The 14,233-nt window shown below is 51.8% G+C and overlaps 5 protein-coding genes across 5 annotated transcripts; 3 read left to right on the top strand and 2 right to left on the bottom strand.

The window, feature by feature from the left end:
- Nucleotides 1-1,555: 1,555 nt before the first annotated feature.
- On the bottom strand, nucleotides 1,556-2,730 carry CCOS01_13919 (uncharacterized protein; the record flags this gene model as incomplete). Its single annotated transcript, XM_060462063.1, has 4 exons — nucleotides 1,556-1,614; nucleotides 1,984-2,193; nucleotides 2,291-2,373; nucleotides 2,504-2,730. 4 exons carry the CDS (start codon nucleotides 2,728-2,730, stop codon nucleotides 1,556-1,558), a joined length of 579 nt encoding a protein of 192 aa, XP_060307159.1.
- Nucleotides 2,731-4,824: 2,094 nt separating this feature from the next.
- Nucleotides 4,825-5,236, top strand: CCOS01_13918 (uncharacterized protein; the record flags this gene model as incomplete). Its single annotated transcript, XM_060462062.1, has 2 exons — nucleotides 4,825-5,063; nucleotides 5,128-5,236. 2 exons carry the CDS (start codon nucleotides 4,825-4,827, stop codon nucleotides 5,234-5,236), a joined length of 348 nt encoding a protein of 115 aa, XP_060307158.1.
- Nucleotides 5,237-7,035: 1,799 nt separating this feature from the next.
- Nucleotides 7,036-7,255, bottom strand: CCOS01_13917 (uncharacterized protein; the record flags this gene model as incomplete). Its single annotated transcript, XM_060462061.1, has 2 exons — nucleotides 7,036-7,122; nucleotides 7,223-7,255. The coding sequence occupies 2 exons, from the start codon at nucleotides 7,253-7,255 to the stop codon at nucleotides 7,036-7,038; spliced, it is 120 nt and encodes a 39-aa protein (XP_060307157.1).
- A 672-nt stretch (nucleotides 7,256-7,927) lies between these two features.
- On the top strand, nucleotides 7,928-8,479 carry CCOS01_13916 (uncharacterized protein; the record flags this gene model as incomplete). The annotated part of the gene is made up of 1 exon (XM_060462060.1): nucleotides 7,928-8,479. One exon carries the CDS (start codon nucleotides 7,928-7,930, stop codon nucleotides 8,477-8,479), a length of 552 nt encoding a protein of 183 aa, XP_060307156.1.
- A 2,252-nt stretch (nucleotides 8,480-10,731) lies between these two features.
- On the top strand, nucleotides 10,732-12,993 carry CCOS01_13915 (uncharacterized protein; the record flags this gene model as incomplete). The annotated part of the gene is made up of 2 exons (XM_060462059.1): nucleotides 10,732-11,755; nucleotides 11,816-12,993. The coding sequence occupies 2 exons, from the start codon at nucleotides 10,732-10,734 to the stop codon at nucleotides 12,991-12,993; spliced, it is 2,202 nt and encodes a 733-aa protein (XP_060307155.1).
- Between the last annotated feature and the right edge of the window lie 1,240 nt (nucleotides 12,994-14,233).

Genomic DNA, 14,233 nt, shown 5'->3' with positions numbered 1-14,233 from the left:
TGGTGAAGCCGAACGCGTCATCTAAGGCCGGCAGGGCTCTTTCCGTCCAAACCTACACTTATCACCGTCTCTCCGTTGGAGTGTCAAATGCTTCGGAAATGTTTTCCGTCTTGCGTTTCTATTGGGCTTTGGATGTGTTGTGGTGAAAACACAAGTTGACTGCTATTTCTCGATACTACTTGTTTGTTGCCAGATCCAATATCCCTTATAAAACATATATAAAATCGACTAATCAGCAACACCACACCAAACACATCGAATTTGATAGGAAATTCTTACTCGAGGCACAGTTTACTCCATACAAGGTAACAATTTCAAACATCGGGCGAATCAGTATCCCACGAACCAACGGGTCGCATGCAGTACACGCTGGCCAAGGGGGTACCAAATTGGAAATCAGCGTAGGCGTCTCGCAAAAAACTCAACAGCAGCTGAGATGATTGAGAGTGGGAGAATACGAGCCACAAGCGCGTATGGTACGGTCTCTTGACCTGCAAGGTTGTTCAAGAAGTGTTCCAGCAACTGGTCACCCAAATGGGGTCACAGGCCCAAAGTCGCCAACGGAGCAGGAGAGTACAACAAGAGAGAGAACTACCTGCTCGAACTGTCTCTAAGCACAGCAGGACAGTGTCATCTCAGCCTCGCAATCATCCCCGAGCAAGCAGCACGCGCTGCGGCAAAATGCAAAGTTCACGACCAGCATACCTCGATGCCAACCTAGCACAAGACCCAGAACATGAAACGCACGGCCATGGTTAGACACTTGGTATATCATGTAGTATTGCGAGTAAATGCAGCTAGAAATGCGCGATGTGTTCGTGCGTAGTCCACGGGATGTGGACACGCGCATCGTCGTCGCTGAACCACCGACGTGCCCTATGGCACAGCCTAAAGACCCTGTCGTGATAGCTCGAAGCCCTGAGCCTGCGTAGAATTCCATCCGAATAGAGACAAAAATGGCGCGAAGACAAGTGCGGCCCGTCGGCAACGTATATAGGCCGAATCAAGGCGTCGGTTGTTTGTGCCAACTACACCAGCATACGCTCTGGACACTGGGATATCCAGACTTGCGGAATTGACAGGCGCATATGAGATCTCACTGCACAGCGTACCATATGCAATAAACAGCCGAGAGAGACTTGATTATACTGCAAGGTCAGTAGATGATCATACTACTGCGCCGAAGTAACTCGACGAACAAGATTTTCTGCAATATCCTACTTCAGCTTCTCTACCCATGTCCTCGACTTGACATGGAGATTCAGTGCAAGCCTAGTCATCAGTGTGAAGGTGATATGGAATGATACTATGTTCCATTAGGTAGCTTGCACGGGCATGAATGATGGCCGGCCACATCGGGTGCCTCCTTGTCAAGACTTTGTCGGGCTTCACCTCAACTGCACGCCAGATGAGCGCTTCCTGATCAACAAGCATCGCGCAGGAATGAGGCACCACAGAATCGGGGTTGAGATCAGGTAATTATCGTATATACCCTATCAATGTCGTCCGATGCCCTGACTGGGCCCGGATAGCTTGCAGCTTACCACATCGCACCTTAGAATTGCACAGGTGGTCTGACCAAATCACTGTCTCGACGGCCTCTTCCTCCACTAGCTATGATATCCCCCATTATCATCACATATACTCGCCACGGACGGGTTCAAAGCCTCCTAGATGTCGTATTCCCCAAAAAACAAATAACTACACAAAAGCGCCCAAATAGCTCATCACTGTATTGGTGGATACGTGGCCTGATGATGTGCCGAGCCTTGACATAGTGAACGTCGTGAAGCAAGGCCGTTCCGGAATCGCGGATAGTCGTTCGAGAATGATGTGCCCAAATCGCGCCGATGTACTGAAACGTTAGCACTTGGATGGAATATGGACGATACTTGGCAGAGTGGGTGATACAATCACCCATCGCTCAGCACATGCATCAACGGCGTCCTCTCTTCATCACCTCAATCCTTGTGACTGATTTACCCCAAGGGGTCCCGCGGGACATTTGCAGTATAAGAGTATACCAAGGGGGTTGACTAGGCTGAGCAGCAGTCGTGATGGTAGCGAAGGTAGACATAGGTAGCATCTTGAGATTTTTGGAGAGGACCGATTGGTTCCTCACTTTGCCGGACGAATCTCGCACAGCTGGCGGAACACAGTCATCAGCAAACTGAAAGCCGTCTGAAACCGAGTCTACAAAACGAAGAAACAAAGTCAAGGGCATCGTGGCGTTTCGCCGTCACTCGTACCCGGCAATTCACAACGGGGCTACTTCCACTATCGACCTTACTCCCGTACATGGCCCCGATATCGCTTTCTGATCCCCCTTTCACCGAGGCGAGGTTGTAGAACGACGGCCCGTGACTACCTAAGCTTGAAGTAGGGAAAGATGAGTCACGAGCGTGCGCGGCAGCGGCCCAATAGGGAGGTCGTCACGCTTATGCGTAGCAAGAACGGAAGTGTCCGAGTTTGATGACCCAACCTGCTAACAAGTCGCTCTTACAGAGACATCGGGTTTGCCTGGAAGTAAGGATCAATACGGACGCCACTGAGAGTCCGGCTCATCATGAGACCGAGGCTCAGACTTAAGCAACGTCGAGGCACCCTGGCGATATAGACGAGGAAGCCAGCAGCTACGGCGATCACATTGATAAAGCTAGGGGAGTGATGGCTGCTAGTCTTGCGAGGGTAAGACTTCACCTGGTTGGCTAGGTACAGACCAATAGGCATATGCTCAATATTTCCGAGGACACTTGTGTGGCTGAAGGTGGTGCAAAGGGGAGACGGAAGCTAAGCCACAAGCTTAACATGTTCCTGGTCAGTGCGAGAGGGGGAGGCAGCCCGAGTTGTGGAATTAGAAATTCGGGGGTCGGGAAGGAGGTGGTATCTGAGGAGCCGGGATGGGTTCGATGGCGACACAGGCAAGTTGATTTTTGAGAAATGGTGATGTTGTCAAAAGTGAGCTAACTGGCAGGATGGACAGTCATCTTAAGTGGACTGTGGAAGCCAGGTTAGCCCGACATAGCAAAACTAGCCCGAAGGTGGACGTATTTCTGGGCCTTGCCTACATAAGGTAAGGAACGTAGGTCACCTGTAAGGTAATGAATGTGCAGGCATTACTTCGGATGGTGCCGACCGCGCAAGATGGAAAAGTTGAGAAGCATTGGAAAGCAAGATGCAAAAGTTGATGGGCCCGGTTAAATGCCGGCTGACATGTTGCAGATCTTCTAAGCCCCCCCGCGGACAATCAGGGTCTTCCTTGACCGTTGGGGGAATACTAGCGCAGCGCCGCGAGCGCACAAGCCGAGGGGAGGTGAGCCCTGAGTGCTGTCACTGGCGGATGGGAGCCACGGAATCCACTAAATTTAGAATTCCGACAGGACCCTGACTCAACTTCTCCACGGAACGGAACCCGGCCGCCTGGGCCAAGGAATGGATCTGCGCCGCCAACGGAGAGATCTTGCACTCTGGGCAGCAGTGGATCCAAATGATGTCCTTCTTTTCGCCACCTGCCCTGTTTCGCGCATACCTGTGTGCCTGTGTATGCACGCTGGACCTGATTTTCCCCTTTCTTTGCTTGCCGATTCACCCACTCTCGTGTTGAGTTCGGCATCGTCGTGCTGAATTTGGATCCCTGGGCTTGGGCACCCACGTCTCAAAATTCCTAGACGTATCCGTAGTCATTATCTAGATGCCAATACTTCCTTAATGTAGGTACGACACAGTCATGTTTCGTGGTCCATGCAGCCGGGCATTACTCAGTGGAGTAGTGTGCAGTCGGGATGGATCCTGGACTCTGTTATCCGTGTGTCTGCTAAGGAACGGATGCTGAACACACGTAAACGTTGCTCTACGTCTCGCACGTTTGATTTTGTTCTAGGTAAAGTGAAGTTAGTCTACCCGAGTTCTCGACCTGGTTAAGTGGGGATGTAGTAGGCAACACAGCAGCGGATATGCCGGACTGCGCCGTTGGTCACGATGCAAAATATGAGAGTAGAAAAGATGGCACCGTGCAGTGATGTCTCAATCAGGTACTAATGGCCAAGCAAGGGGGGTCTCCTCGGAGCCGGACACAAGCTGCGGGTTGCACTTGGATGCCGCAAGAAAGTGCGGAAACAGAAGTTGGATTCCTCATCGTATTCGTGAATAGTGGTCCTGATATTCCGTACGATCTGGGAGGGTGGGAGGCTCGAGGTGGCAGCTAGAAGTTAGGTGCCGGAGCCACCGATGCGTGCAGCGTTGGGTTGACCGGTGCGGAGTACGGACATCACGCGGATAAGACCCACAAGAGGTTCATTTGTAAGCATGGCCACACTCCCATGTGGCTCTCAACTTCTGAGGTAGTGTGGGTGAATGCGGGTAGTCTCGGGTGGTGGGGCGGCAGTTCCGTCTCAGCTGTGGTCACGTAAGGTCTACATACTCCGTGCCCAGTGCCGGTGCCTTTGCACAGGTTTGTGGCTTAACGCCGATCGCTGTTTCGGCGTCAGCCACACCTCGGGGCAGCTGCATTGCTGATTGGTCAGCTTTATTGTGCCATTTCGCCCACAGTGTTGCGTTTGACAAATTGATGGCTAACAGACAATGGCCAATCTCTGCGTTTTAGCAACGCAAAAGGGACCAAACAAAAGCAAAAGCTATGGAACCTACCTTAGCACGCGGTGGTAAAATATGATGGCCGGTTTCTGTGCTACGCTACCGTAATAGAAAGCGGCCATCATTTCTTGCTACCGCGTGCTTAGGTACGGATAGGTAAACGAGGGCTGAATACCCCTGGATGACAGAGAAAATCTTAAGACATGGAGAAGCCGAAGACTGGGCCGGACCATGCACTTGGCTGCATGCAAGAGAAAAGATCGAGAATTTTCCTTTTCCCGCATTTTCCTGCAGGCCTGCACGGGCTCCTCTTGTCTGTTTTTCGCTGGATTTGCACCAACCAAGTGGTCCGACAGCCAGCTTGCCTGCCTGTCATGTCTCTCTCCCACCTCTCGGCATCGGCAGCATCGCTTCTCGGCCATCGCGGCATCGTTGTCAATCCCTGCATCAGCCAAGTTTCCTCTCTTGTTGTTAGTCGTTTGCCGTAAGACTTGGTTTGCTCTACACTTCTAAATCCTCACGCTATACATGTAGACTTGTATTCAAAGATGCTACTGCGAACCTGACGGACGTAATTCGGTGTATTCCTTGCGCACCCGCCAGGCGTGGTAAGCTTTGGTCAGCTTTGCGGATGAGTCAGTAGGATCTTGTTTTTGAGTGTACAGAATAGAGAGAAACTTATGAGTGATCAATCAGCCACTTTGCCATGCTCGCTCATCTCATGCTCGACATGATGGGCCCGGGCAATACAGTGAGGGACGCGCACGCATCTTAACAAAGCACTGCAGAGAGGAGTCGAGTTCCTTTTCTGATGATGCCGTGAAGTTCAGCTCATACAATGGGATGGAACCCCCACGAACGTACCCCCCGGCACAACAGGGAGTGCCAGCCCTCGAGGTTGGTTTGCTGGTACAAATAAGCATGCATGCGACTAATATTGCAGGCCGCGTGCCTCGCGATGTGCGACGCAAATTTCTTCATGATTCTTTAACTTTTGGACACTCACGCACAGGGCCGTTTTCGTGCAATTGAGACCCCCGAAAGTTCCAACGGCTGGACCGGCCGACGGATGAGTTAGGCCCACCCCACGGCCGACGGAACGGGGTCGAGACCGCTCTAGGTCTTCAGAGACCCGGGTGGGGCACTCTTGCTACGGCGACGCTGAACATGGTGGTAGCTGCAATAGACGCGACCTGGCAATTAAGAGCGATGAAGTATCATGTGAAGTTTGATACGAGAGGAATACGACGAAGGCCGGAGCACAACCCTCAGGTGACAATGGAAAAAATAAGAGTCTGTAGCAGCGTGTTACGAGGCGTAGTGAAGAGGGTCTCGTCCAAGTCACTTCCTCGGCAGCTAAGAATCGAAATCCATTACGCCTAGAGCTGGCGCGGCTACGGCTGCGGCTGCTGGGAGGAGTCATCGAGCAGACTCATCCGTCAGCTGGCATTGCCAGCATGACTGATTCGTGGCATTCATAGCCCCGTCTCTTCGACGCTGCGCGCGGCGGGCAAGGACCCAGTCCAGCGCCCCGGTTCAAGCTTGACAATGCGAGCGCATTCCCGCATTCTCGCATCCCCTGGCAGTTTGGCACTCTGAGTGAGAAGGGCGGACATGGCCACAGTGGTTATGCGAGGAAATCCGCTCGGCCCGACGTGCAGGTGGGCAAGCCACATTGAAGATCGGCATGTGTGGCTGGAACATGCCTCGGTACCTATGCACTATAATGCTCTTTGGCGACCACCGGCCATGGGTGGCCTGTCTTTCTCGTGGTTGAGCCACATCACTGAGACGAGAGCACGAGTCACAAGTTCAGAGCAAACACGCCTATCCGAGGACGCGGGGGTGTACATTATAGGGAGGTATACGGATATAGTGGTCCGGAATGATGACCGAACGTGGTCGTCAAGAATGCGTAGCAACCAGCACTGCCCGGCCACATCTCAGCTTGCAAGTTGCGGCGTGCTGCCAATGTCCCATCACACCACTATTGCTATGCAGAATAACTGGTGGATACGTCGGACTGTTACGAATACCGAAGGCTAATGGCAGATGACCATGCTGTTCAAAGTTATTGATCGTGGACAGACAGGGCTCCTAGCAGTGCCGGCGCATTCGAGCTGTTTTATGAGATGTGTTGCGAGGAAACAAATTACCTGAACAAAAGTCTTGCGGACTTGCAGTGATGCATAGCCGTAACGTAGTAAGGTACCTAAAGTAAGGTGATTGGACGACGGAGGACAATTGAGCACGTGCAGCAAGATCCTGTCACCCGCCGGACGGAAAAACGCACACAACCAAGAATCTAACAGCGCTTATAGAAGACATAAAATTATATAAAAAAACCCACAACAATCAGCAGAAGACGAGACACTTTTGAGTTATTTTTCTTTCTATGGTTTTGCTCTGAATATGTAGCATAATTAAGCTACCATAATACTACTAGTGTAAGTATATTGTTAGTGCTCGGTTCAAGGTGTGCGCATTTTTTTGTCCAGCGGGTGCCTGTCTTCCGTTGCTGTACCTATACTATGACGTTGGCTGTTAACTCTAAGTGGTTCTCACACTCAGACTCAGTCAAACCTCAACCAGATGGATCGGTTAGGCAAGGTTTGGATAGTATGCTTACTTTAGCCAAAACCGATACATGCCAATGTGCCATGAGCAAGGTTACAAAAGGGAGCCCGGCACCAGCCACCAGCATATGATAGGAACGTTAGTTGTTGGGTTCATCAGCCTGACCAGCTTGTTCTCTGATTACAAAGGTAAGGGCCATTGTGAGATCACGGGATATGACATCATCTATAAGGTACGTCGTTCCGATGAGAAACAAGTAGTCGTTACTGAACATGAAACGTTACGATCGTTTGTCATCGACAGAGGATTTTAGTCAACATGCCGATGCGAAAGATGTCCGTTATTGTTGCACATTTTCAACGATGTATGCAGTGTAGACCAAAACATACCTGTATGGTGTCCTTACCCTAACTGACTTGCTTATCTCCCCAGATTTCTCATAGAGCACTGCCGCATTGGAGTGCGCTGGAGGTGCACGAATGGGAGATGGCGATGACAGGGGGGGGGGGGGCGATCGGGCATTCGTTCTACCCAGATATAGAATCTTCGCTTCGTTTATCGATGGCCTGTACCTGCAGACGACAACCACGAGGCCGAGGCCAGAGAGGAGGCGCACTGCATAATTAGAAAGCGCCAGTTCCTACGGGCAAGTGAATTGACACGTTGACACATTGCGTGATTGGGTGGCTTCTCTCGGCTTGAACAAGACTGGATAGTTGAGCGCTGAACCGACGGTGTGGCAGTGTGGCTGAGCACGATGCCTTTGGCCAATGAATGCAGCGCACCTGTCGGATGGAAGCATCCGCACCAGCGGTCTCGCTCTTTTGTTTCTTCTGCTCTCTCGTCTCGCGGGCCCTCGCTTCGCGGGGTTCTCCCCTTTGGACCGCGGGGCACAAGCGACATTTTCTCTCCGTCCTCCGAGGCTTCCCCGAAGAGAAATTCCAAGAAACTTTTTTCCCCTTCCCCCTCACCCTCCCTTTCGGGTGCCTGCATCATTTTTTTTTTGTCAAAACCGGCACAGACTGAGGTCATGGCATTTTGGCCTCGAACCCTTGTTCCCTGTCTGACCGCGCCCACCAAACACTCCCATCACACCCACATGAACAACCATGATCCAGCCCGAGAGGACCCTTCAAAACATGCAGCCTTCGTGGGGCCACGGCATGGTAGAAGCGACCGGTGCAGCGAGCATGGAAGCGATCTTCGTCCCCCCTCACTCTTCCCTGAACCGGTCCGCCCACCCTTGACCATCGGCGTTTGCCCTCCAGGGTGGGCTGGCACGGCCGGAAACTGCGCAGTCACGCAGTGAAGGAGCTTCGGTACGGATTCTGCTGTGGGTTCTTGGATGACATCCATCGCTTGCAGGCCAAAACCTCGGATAATGGTCATTGCCATAGCATGTTATTAGTGTCAGTGCTTGATCACATACTGTGTAGAGGTCAGGTTATCGCAACCAGGTCTGGGTATATCTACATCAGGTAGGTGCCTAGGTAGGTACCTACAAATTATGGTACTAGGAAAGGTATATACTCCGTCCGGATATGCATACTTGCGAAAGGAGCTTGGAACTGGAGATTCTTATCTCAATTCTCCCCACCTTGTGTCGGCCACCTTGAACGAAGAAATGGTCTCTGACGATCAATCGCCTGTGAGAGATAAAGCCTGCAAGCACGGTGACGGATGGCCCGTGTTGGTCCAGGAATAAGATGCACCCGTGTGCCATCATCGAGGGACTCTGGGATATGTAATACATAGTTGTAACGTGGTAAAGGTGTGCATACCTACAAAGTGTGTGCGTTCCAGCATGTCATCGGGTGGGCCTACCGGGCACCCCATCGATCCCTCCCACTCTCCTCATAGTGACACAGTAGGTTCTGCACCACGGGAATCGACGACCAGGTATCGACTAAGGTGTAATACTGCCACTGCGTAAGTACCTATGAAACTGTGAGGTAAGGCACTCCGTACGTAGGTGAGCCTCTCCGATACGATACCTAGGTGATTAGATACCGGTTCTTACTAAGGTATGTATCCGTACCCACACTACCTTGCCATGTCGGCGAGCTTTGAGACCTCAGTGGTCCCAACCCTTCGCCCTACGTCACTCCACCAGCCCTCGACGGGATTATCGATGTCGTTCCGTCGCCGGAATGGAGTCCACCTACGTCTTGATCGCTGTTTCTCATGACCCTTTGAGTGCAACCACCCGCTCAGCGCAGCATCAAGCGCAAGCCTAGCCGAACACCCTGCCTTGCCTTGAGTGTCCTGTCTGCGAGCCTGCAAAGGGGTGGAATCCAATGAGAGCAACGTCTGTCTCCTCGGATTACTTCCGTGCTATCTCCCGCCTCGCATCTTCCCGCCTTGTCCGTCTCGCTCAACCCACAGTGCGTGAGTGCCACGACCAATGTTTGTCTTGTTCCGGAGTATGCTTACTCATCATTGGTTAAGTTGAGGGGTCCAAGCTGGCGAAATCAGTCGTCTGCGGTGCTGCGGACAATACCTATACTTGTTGGGTGAATGACAATGATCCCTAAACCCAAGAAACTTCCAGAGGCTTCGAGCAAGGCCCCTCGTCATTTCCATTGCACTGCCGTACCTACCTTACGCTGCCTCACGCTGCATTGCAAATTGGTGGTCTATTGCCCACACCCGCTTTCTGCGTATCTACCTACTGTAACTTGCTCCGCCTTACTGCGTGCGAATCACACTGGGCCATGGCTGTTCTCGATCTGTCTTTCCATCATGTGACTCAATTTTTATCCGCGTCAGCTGTTTAGTAGTCCGTTGTTGGGAGCGTGCTATTCCGTCTGCCTGCGGCCAATTCAGCGACGTCCCGCTGGTTCTTTCTGCGTTGTCTCCGCATAATTGGGTTATAGACCTCGGCGCACTTCCTTTGCTGCCTTTTACTACTCCGTGCGTTGCTCACACGATGTGCATCGAAAGGCCAAGATAGGGAAATGTGAGCTAGTAGGTACGAATGTCGACTTGGGGGAAAGGAAATGAATTACGAATATGCGCCTTGCCTAGATTCGAGGGCAGTACCAAGTGAGCCTTTCTCGCGCTTTTTGCTTGCCTTATGCGTGTCACATTGCAAGTGCATTATTCAAGCAAGTGCTTGCTCGCTGGGCTGCTTAATAGTGACAAAAACTCAAAACCCCCGGTTGGGCCGTTGTTGGTCATGAGGTTCCTCGACCTTCTAGCGAATGGAATCGAGGACGAAAAAAATGCAAGGACTCATACCGCATGTTCTTGTTCGACTTGGTCATCATCCCACACACCTGAAAATTTTCTCCCTGTCTCTCCCCCCCTTCGGGCCCTCCCCTTCCTGCGTCCAGACCTTAAGGTGTTCTCCCCGGTCCCGATCCCAAGGCCCCCCTGTAACCCTGCTCTACTTACCACACTGATCCCATCCCCGGGACCGCCAGCACAACTTGTCCAAGCCTCGGGTCCTCCACCCGGTACCTCCGCTCTTCGTCCGCGTTGCGAGGAGCAGTACGTACCCACAGCGCGCTACCTTACCGCACACCCTGGCCCTTCCATTCTAAGCCCCATAGCCCTCTGATGTACGTACCTGGCCAGCTACCTCATTGCATTGCAAGTCCCCTACGTAGTGCTACCAACCCGCTGCCTCTCTTTAGTCTTTCCATCTTTATAAGTCATCGTCCCTCCGTGGTTTGCCACTCACTTGGCCCCTCCTACCATCACACCTACAAAATATCTAAACTTCTTAACTACCACATCATGCTGTTGACCCGACCCACTGCTTCACAATCAATCCAGCAACATCAGCAACAACAACTCCAACAACATTACTCCGACCTACACCACCAGTATCAGACACAATCACAACATTTCTACCCTCACTCGATCGATTTTGACCTTGAAGGCTCCTTTGACGACACTGCTCCCGACCTCACCTCGTCGAGTATATCCTCGTCTCCGCTCTCGACTCAATCCTTTCTCCCTTCCCATTACTCTCTGGCAAACAACTCGGCAAGCCTTGCAAGTTACGACACGCCTCATCTGACCGTCCCAAGACGATCAGCGACAAGCACTTCAGGCTTCGAAGAATCTGCTTTGAACCACAACCATCAGCAAAACCTCATGCAGTCAGACGCCTGGGTACTCGGGAATCAGTACGCTCCCAAGACCGGTGGTCGACTACCTCATCAGCGGGAGTCATCTTTGTCTTCGCTCGGTTCAGCCGGTCCCGCATCACCCTTCAGTCACAGTACAACGAATCCCCAAATCGCGGTAACAGATTCAACACCCGACGTTCTGTACGATATGCAGGCTCACGACGGTAATGCCTTCTACCAGTTGTCCAACAAGTCAATGGCGGTGTCCCACGACAACATGTATCCCAACTACAACGGACTGCAGAACTTATCGTCAGACATGGCCGGCTACGCCTCAGCCTTGAGTGTTCAACGACCACGATCTGACCGCGGGTTATTACCTGCGCCTGAACTCTCTATGGCTGGTAGCAGATCTCACCCAAACTCTGTGGCAAGCTCCATTGCTGGAGACTCACCCGCAACACCGTCACAACTCGAGCACGAAGATGACAGGCGGCGGAAAGCTGGTAAGCAATTTTCCATGCAAATGTCTGGGAATAGAAGCTTACTCAATGTTTTCGACACAGTCTTCAGCAACGTACCCAAGCTAGACCGCACGATGACAGACATCTATAATGATGAACTGTATAGCCCCAATTTCACCATTACCTCGGCAGCTCCGGCTCAAAACCACATGGCTGTATCTCCTAGCAATGACGTGTTTGCGCAACGACTTAGCGCTGCAAACAACCAGCACTTGAGTGCAGCACAGTCGCCAGTCTCTAGTGTGTCACGCGACCGTTCGCCATTCCGTCAGGGTTCACCGTTGGCACCGATGCCCAGTCACGACTTTGGTGGAGGTGTTCAGGCCTCTCGTCTACGATTCAACTCGGCCCACCAAATCCGGGAACAGAAGAAGGCGGAGCAAGATGCACAAATTATGCGACAACAAATGTCTGTAAAGTCGGAGCCGGAAACCCCGAAAACTATCTCTCCAAAAGACGCGATGCTCGAATTCCACGATGGCGATGCCGAATCATCATTTTCACTCTTTCCATCTCAGGAGACGGTGGATTTTGAAGACATTGCAAAGGCAGTGGTCACGCAGGACCAACAGGTCAATTTTGCGAGGTCTGCCATACAAAATGGGGCAGCCTTCCCTTATATGCCCGCTCAGCTTCAGACCGCTGTCCACATTCCACAGCAGTACCCGTTCATTGCTCATCCACGACAATCTCATGAGCAGATTCCTCGGCTTAGCTCTGCCGAGTCAAGCACTGGGGGATCCGATGCTACTTCGACTTCAAATGCGGTACCGACAACCAAACCTGTAGGTGCTACTGCTGATGGCGGTACTTACACTTGTACATACCACGGCTGCACCATGCGATTCGAAACCCCTGCTCTGCTGCAAAAGCATAAGCGTGAGGGGCATCGGCAGACTCAGGGTATCGGAGGGCCCAGAAGACCTGAAGCAGTTGCCGCATCCCCCGACAGCATCCTCAATAGTCAAGCCGGACCTCACCGCTGCGATCGTATCAATCCTAGTACGGGCAAACCGTGCCACACAATCTTTTCACGCCCGTACGACTTGACTCGTCACGAGGATACCATTCACAATGCGCGGAAGCAAAAGGTGCGCTGCAATCTTTGCACCGAGGAGAAGACGTTTAGTCGTGCCGATGCGCTCACGCGACACTACCGAGTCTGTCATCCGGATGTTGAATTCCCAGGCAAGCACCGACGCCGGGGGCATAATGTCTGAATGCGCTACGTTTTCAGGCCAAGACACACAGCTCGGATGGTGTCTGCTTCGCGGCGGCTTTACACTGGTCCAGCTGGCAGAAGAATGCGCCGACCTCCGAGGAAGCTAATGGTCTACCCAATTATCGACAATAGCGTGCACCATCCCCGAGCATGAGGAGTGAATCAGGGATACAGGACAGTCGGGCGAATCAACAGGGGTGGAAATTCAGGGTCCTCGATGGTGCAGTAGGGGTCGTGCAACATGACATCACATAGTCCGTGCGCAACGACCCTGACGATCCATATGACCCGTAATGACATCATTTACCCGCCATTTCCTACTAGGTTCACATCGCCAGAAGTCGTGCAACTTGCCCGACTCCACTCAGCGACATCATCATGAGTCTTGGCATCATCATCCACCTCTGCCTGAGTTCATCAAATCGGGAATTGATGGGACGAGTTGGGGAGGATGGATGATCATGACGCTACACTATCTATGCTCCTGCCACAGGCTCCTGCATTCCATTTCACGCCATATGGACGGTCCCGACCAGCCCCGACTCGGAAACTTGTGGTTCTTTACCCAGATGATGCAATCTACGGCCTTAACCACTGCTCGGACGGGGCTTATGCATTTCTTTCCCTTTTGAGAAGCAGCGTTGTTTTAACCGCTTCCATCAATTACTTTACTTTTGCGATGGGTTTGGGACTGGAAACGGAGCGAGTCTTTCACATCTCCCATTCTTCCACAAGACGATTGTGTATGACATGTTGTACATTATGTTATTATGGTCCAAGTCGAGACCACAAGGCTAGAGAAAAAAAAGGTTGGGGAGGGAATGGGATGTCCTAAGGGCACGCAGGCGTGGTTGGTTCTTACGAATGTGATGATGAGGGAGGAATGATGCATTATAGAAATATTAATATGTAAAACACCACCCCCATACTGATCCAATGCCCGGCCTTGATTCTTATCGGTCAACACTTGCGTCCTGTTACATACGGAAATGGTTGACAACTGGCTGAAAATATCACAGAGAGACTTAGACTATATCCCTTCACGATGATGCTCAAATACACATTGACTAGACAAGCACATAATACTCTATGTTTGAAATAGTTGTTCGCCATTTCTTAGGTGAAGTCCCAAAGTCGGTTATCTACTCAGCAACCGAGTCTGTATGGTCGATGCTAGTCCCTAGAGCTCCTTCCTCTACTCTAGCAACCATAGCTATCTACGAAGCACCAATGATATT

Source organism: Colletotrichum costaricense, assembly GCF_030867565.1.
Source record: "Colletotrichum costaricense strain IMI 309622 chromosome Unknown Scaffold_19.1, whole genome shotgun sequence".
Classification (NCBI taxonomy): Eukaryota; Fungi; Ascomycota; class Sordariomycetes; order Glomerellales; family Glomerellaceae; genus Colletotrichum; species Colletotrichum costaricense.
The sequence above is the reverse complement of the archived record's forward strand: the minus strand, read 5'-3'. Positions and strand labels throughout refer to the sequence as shown.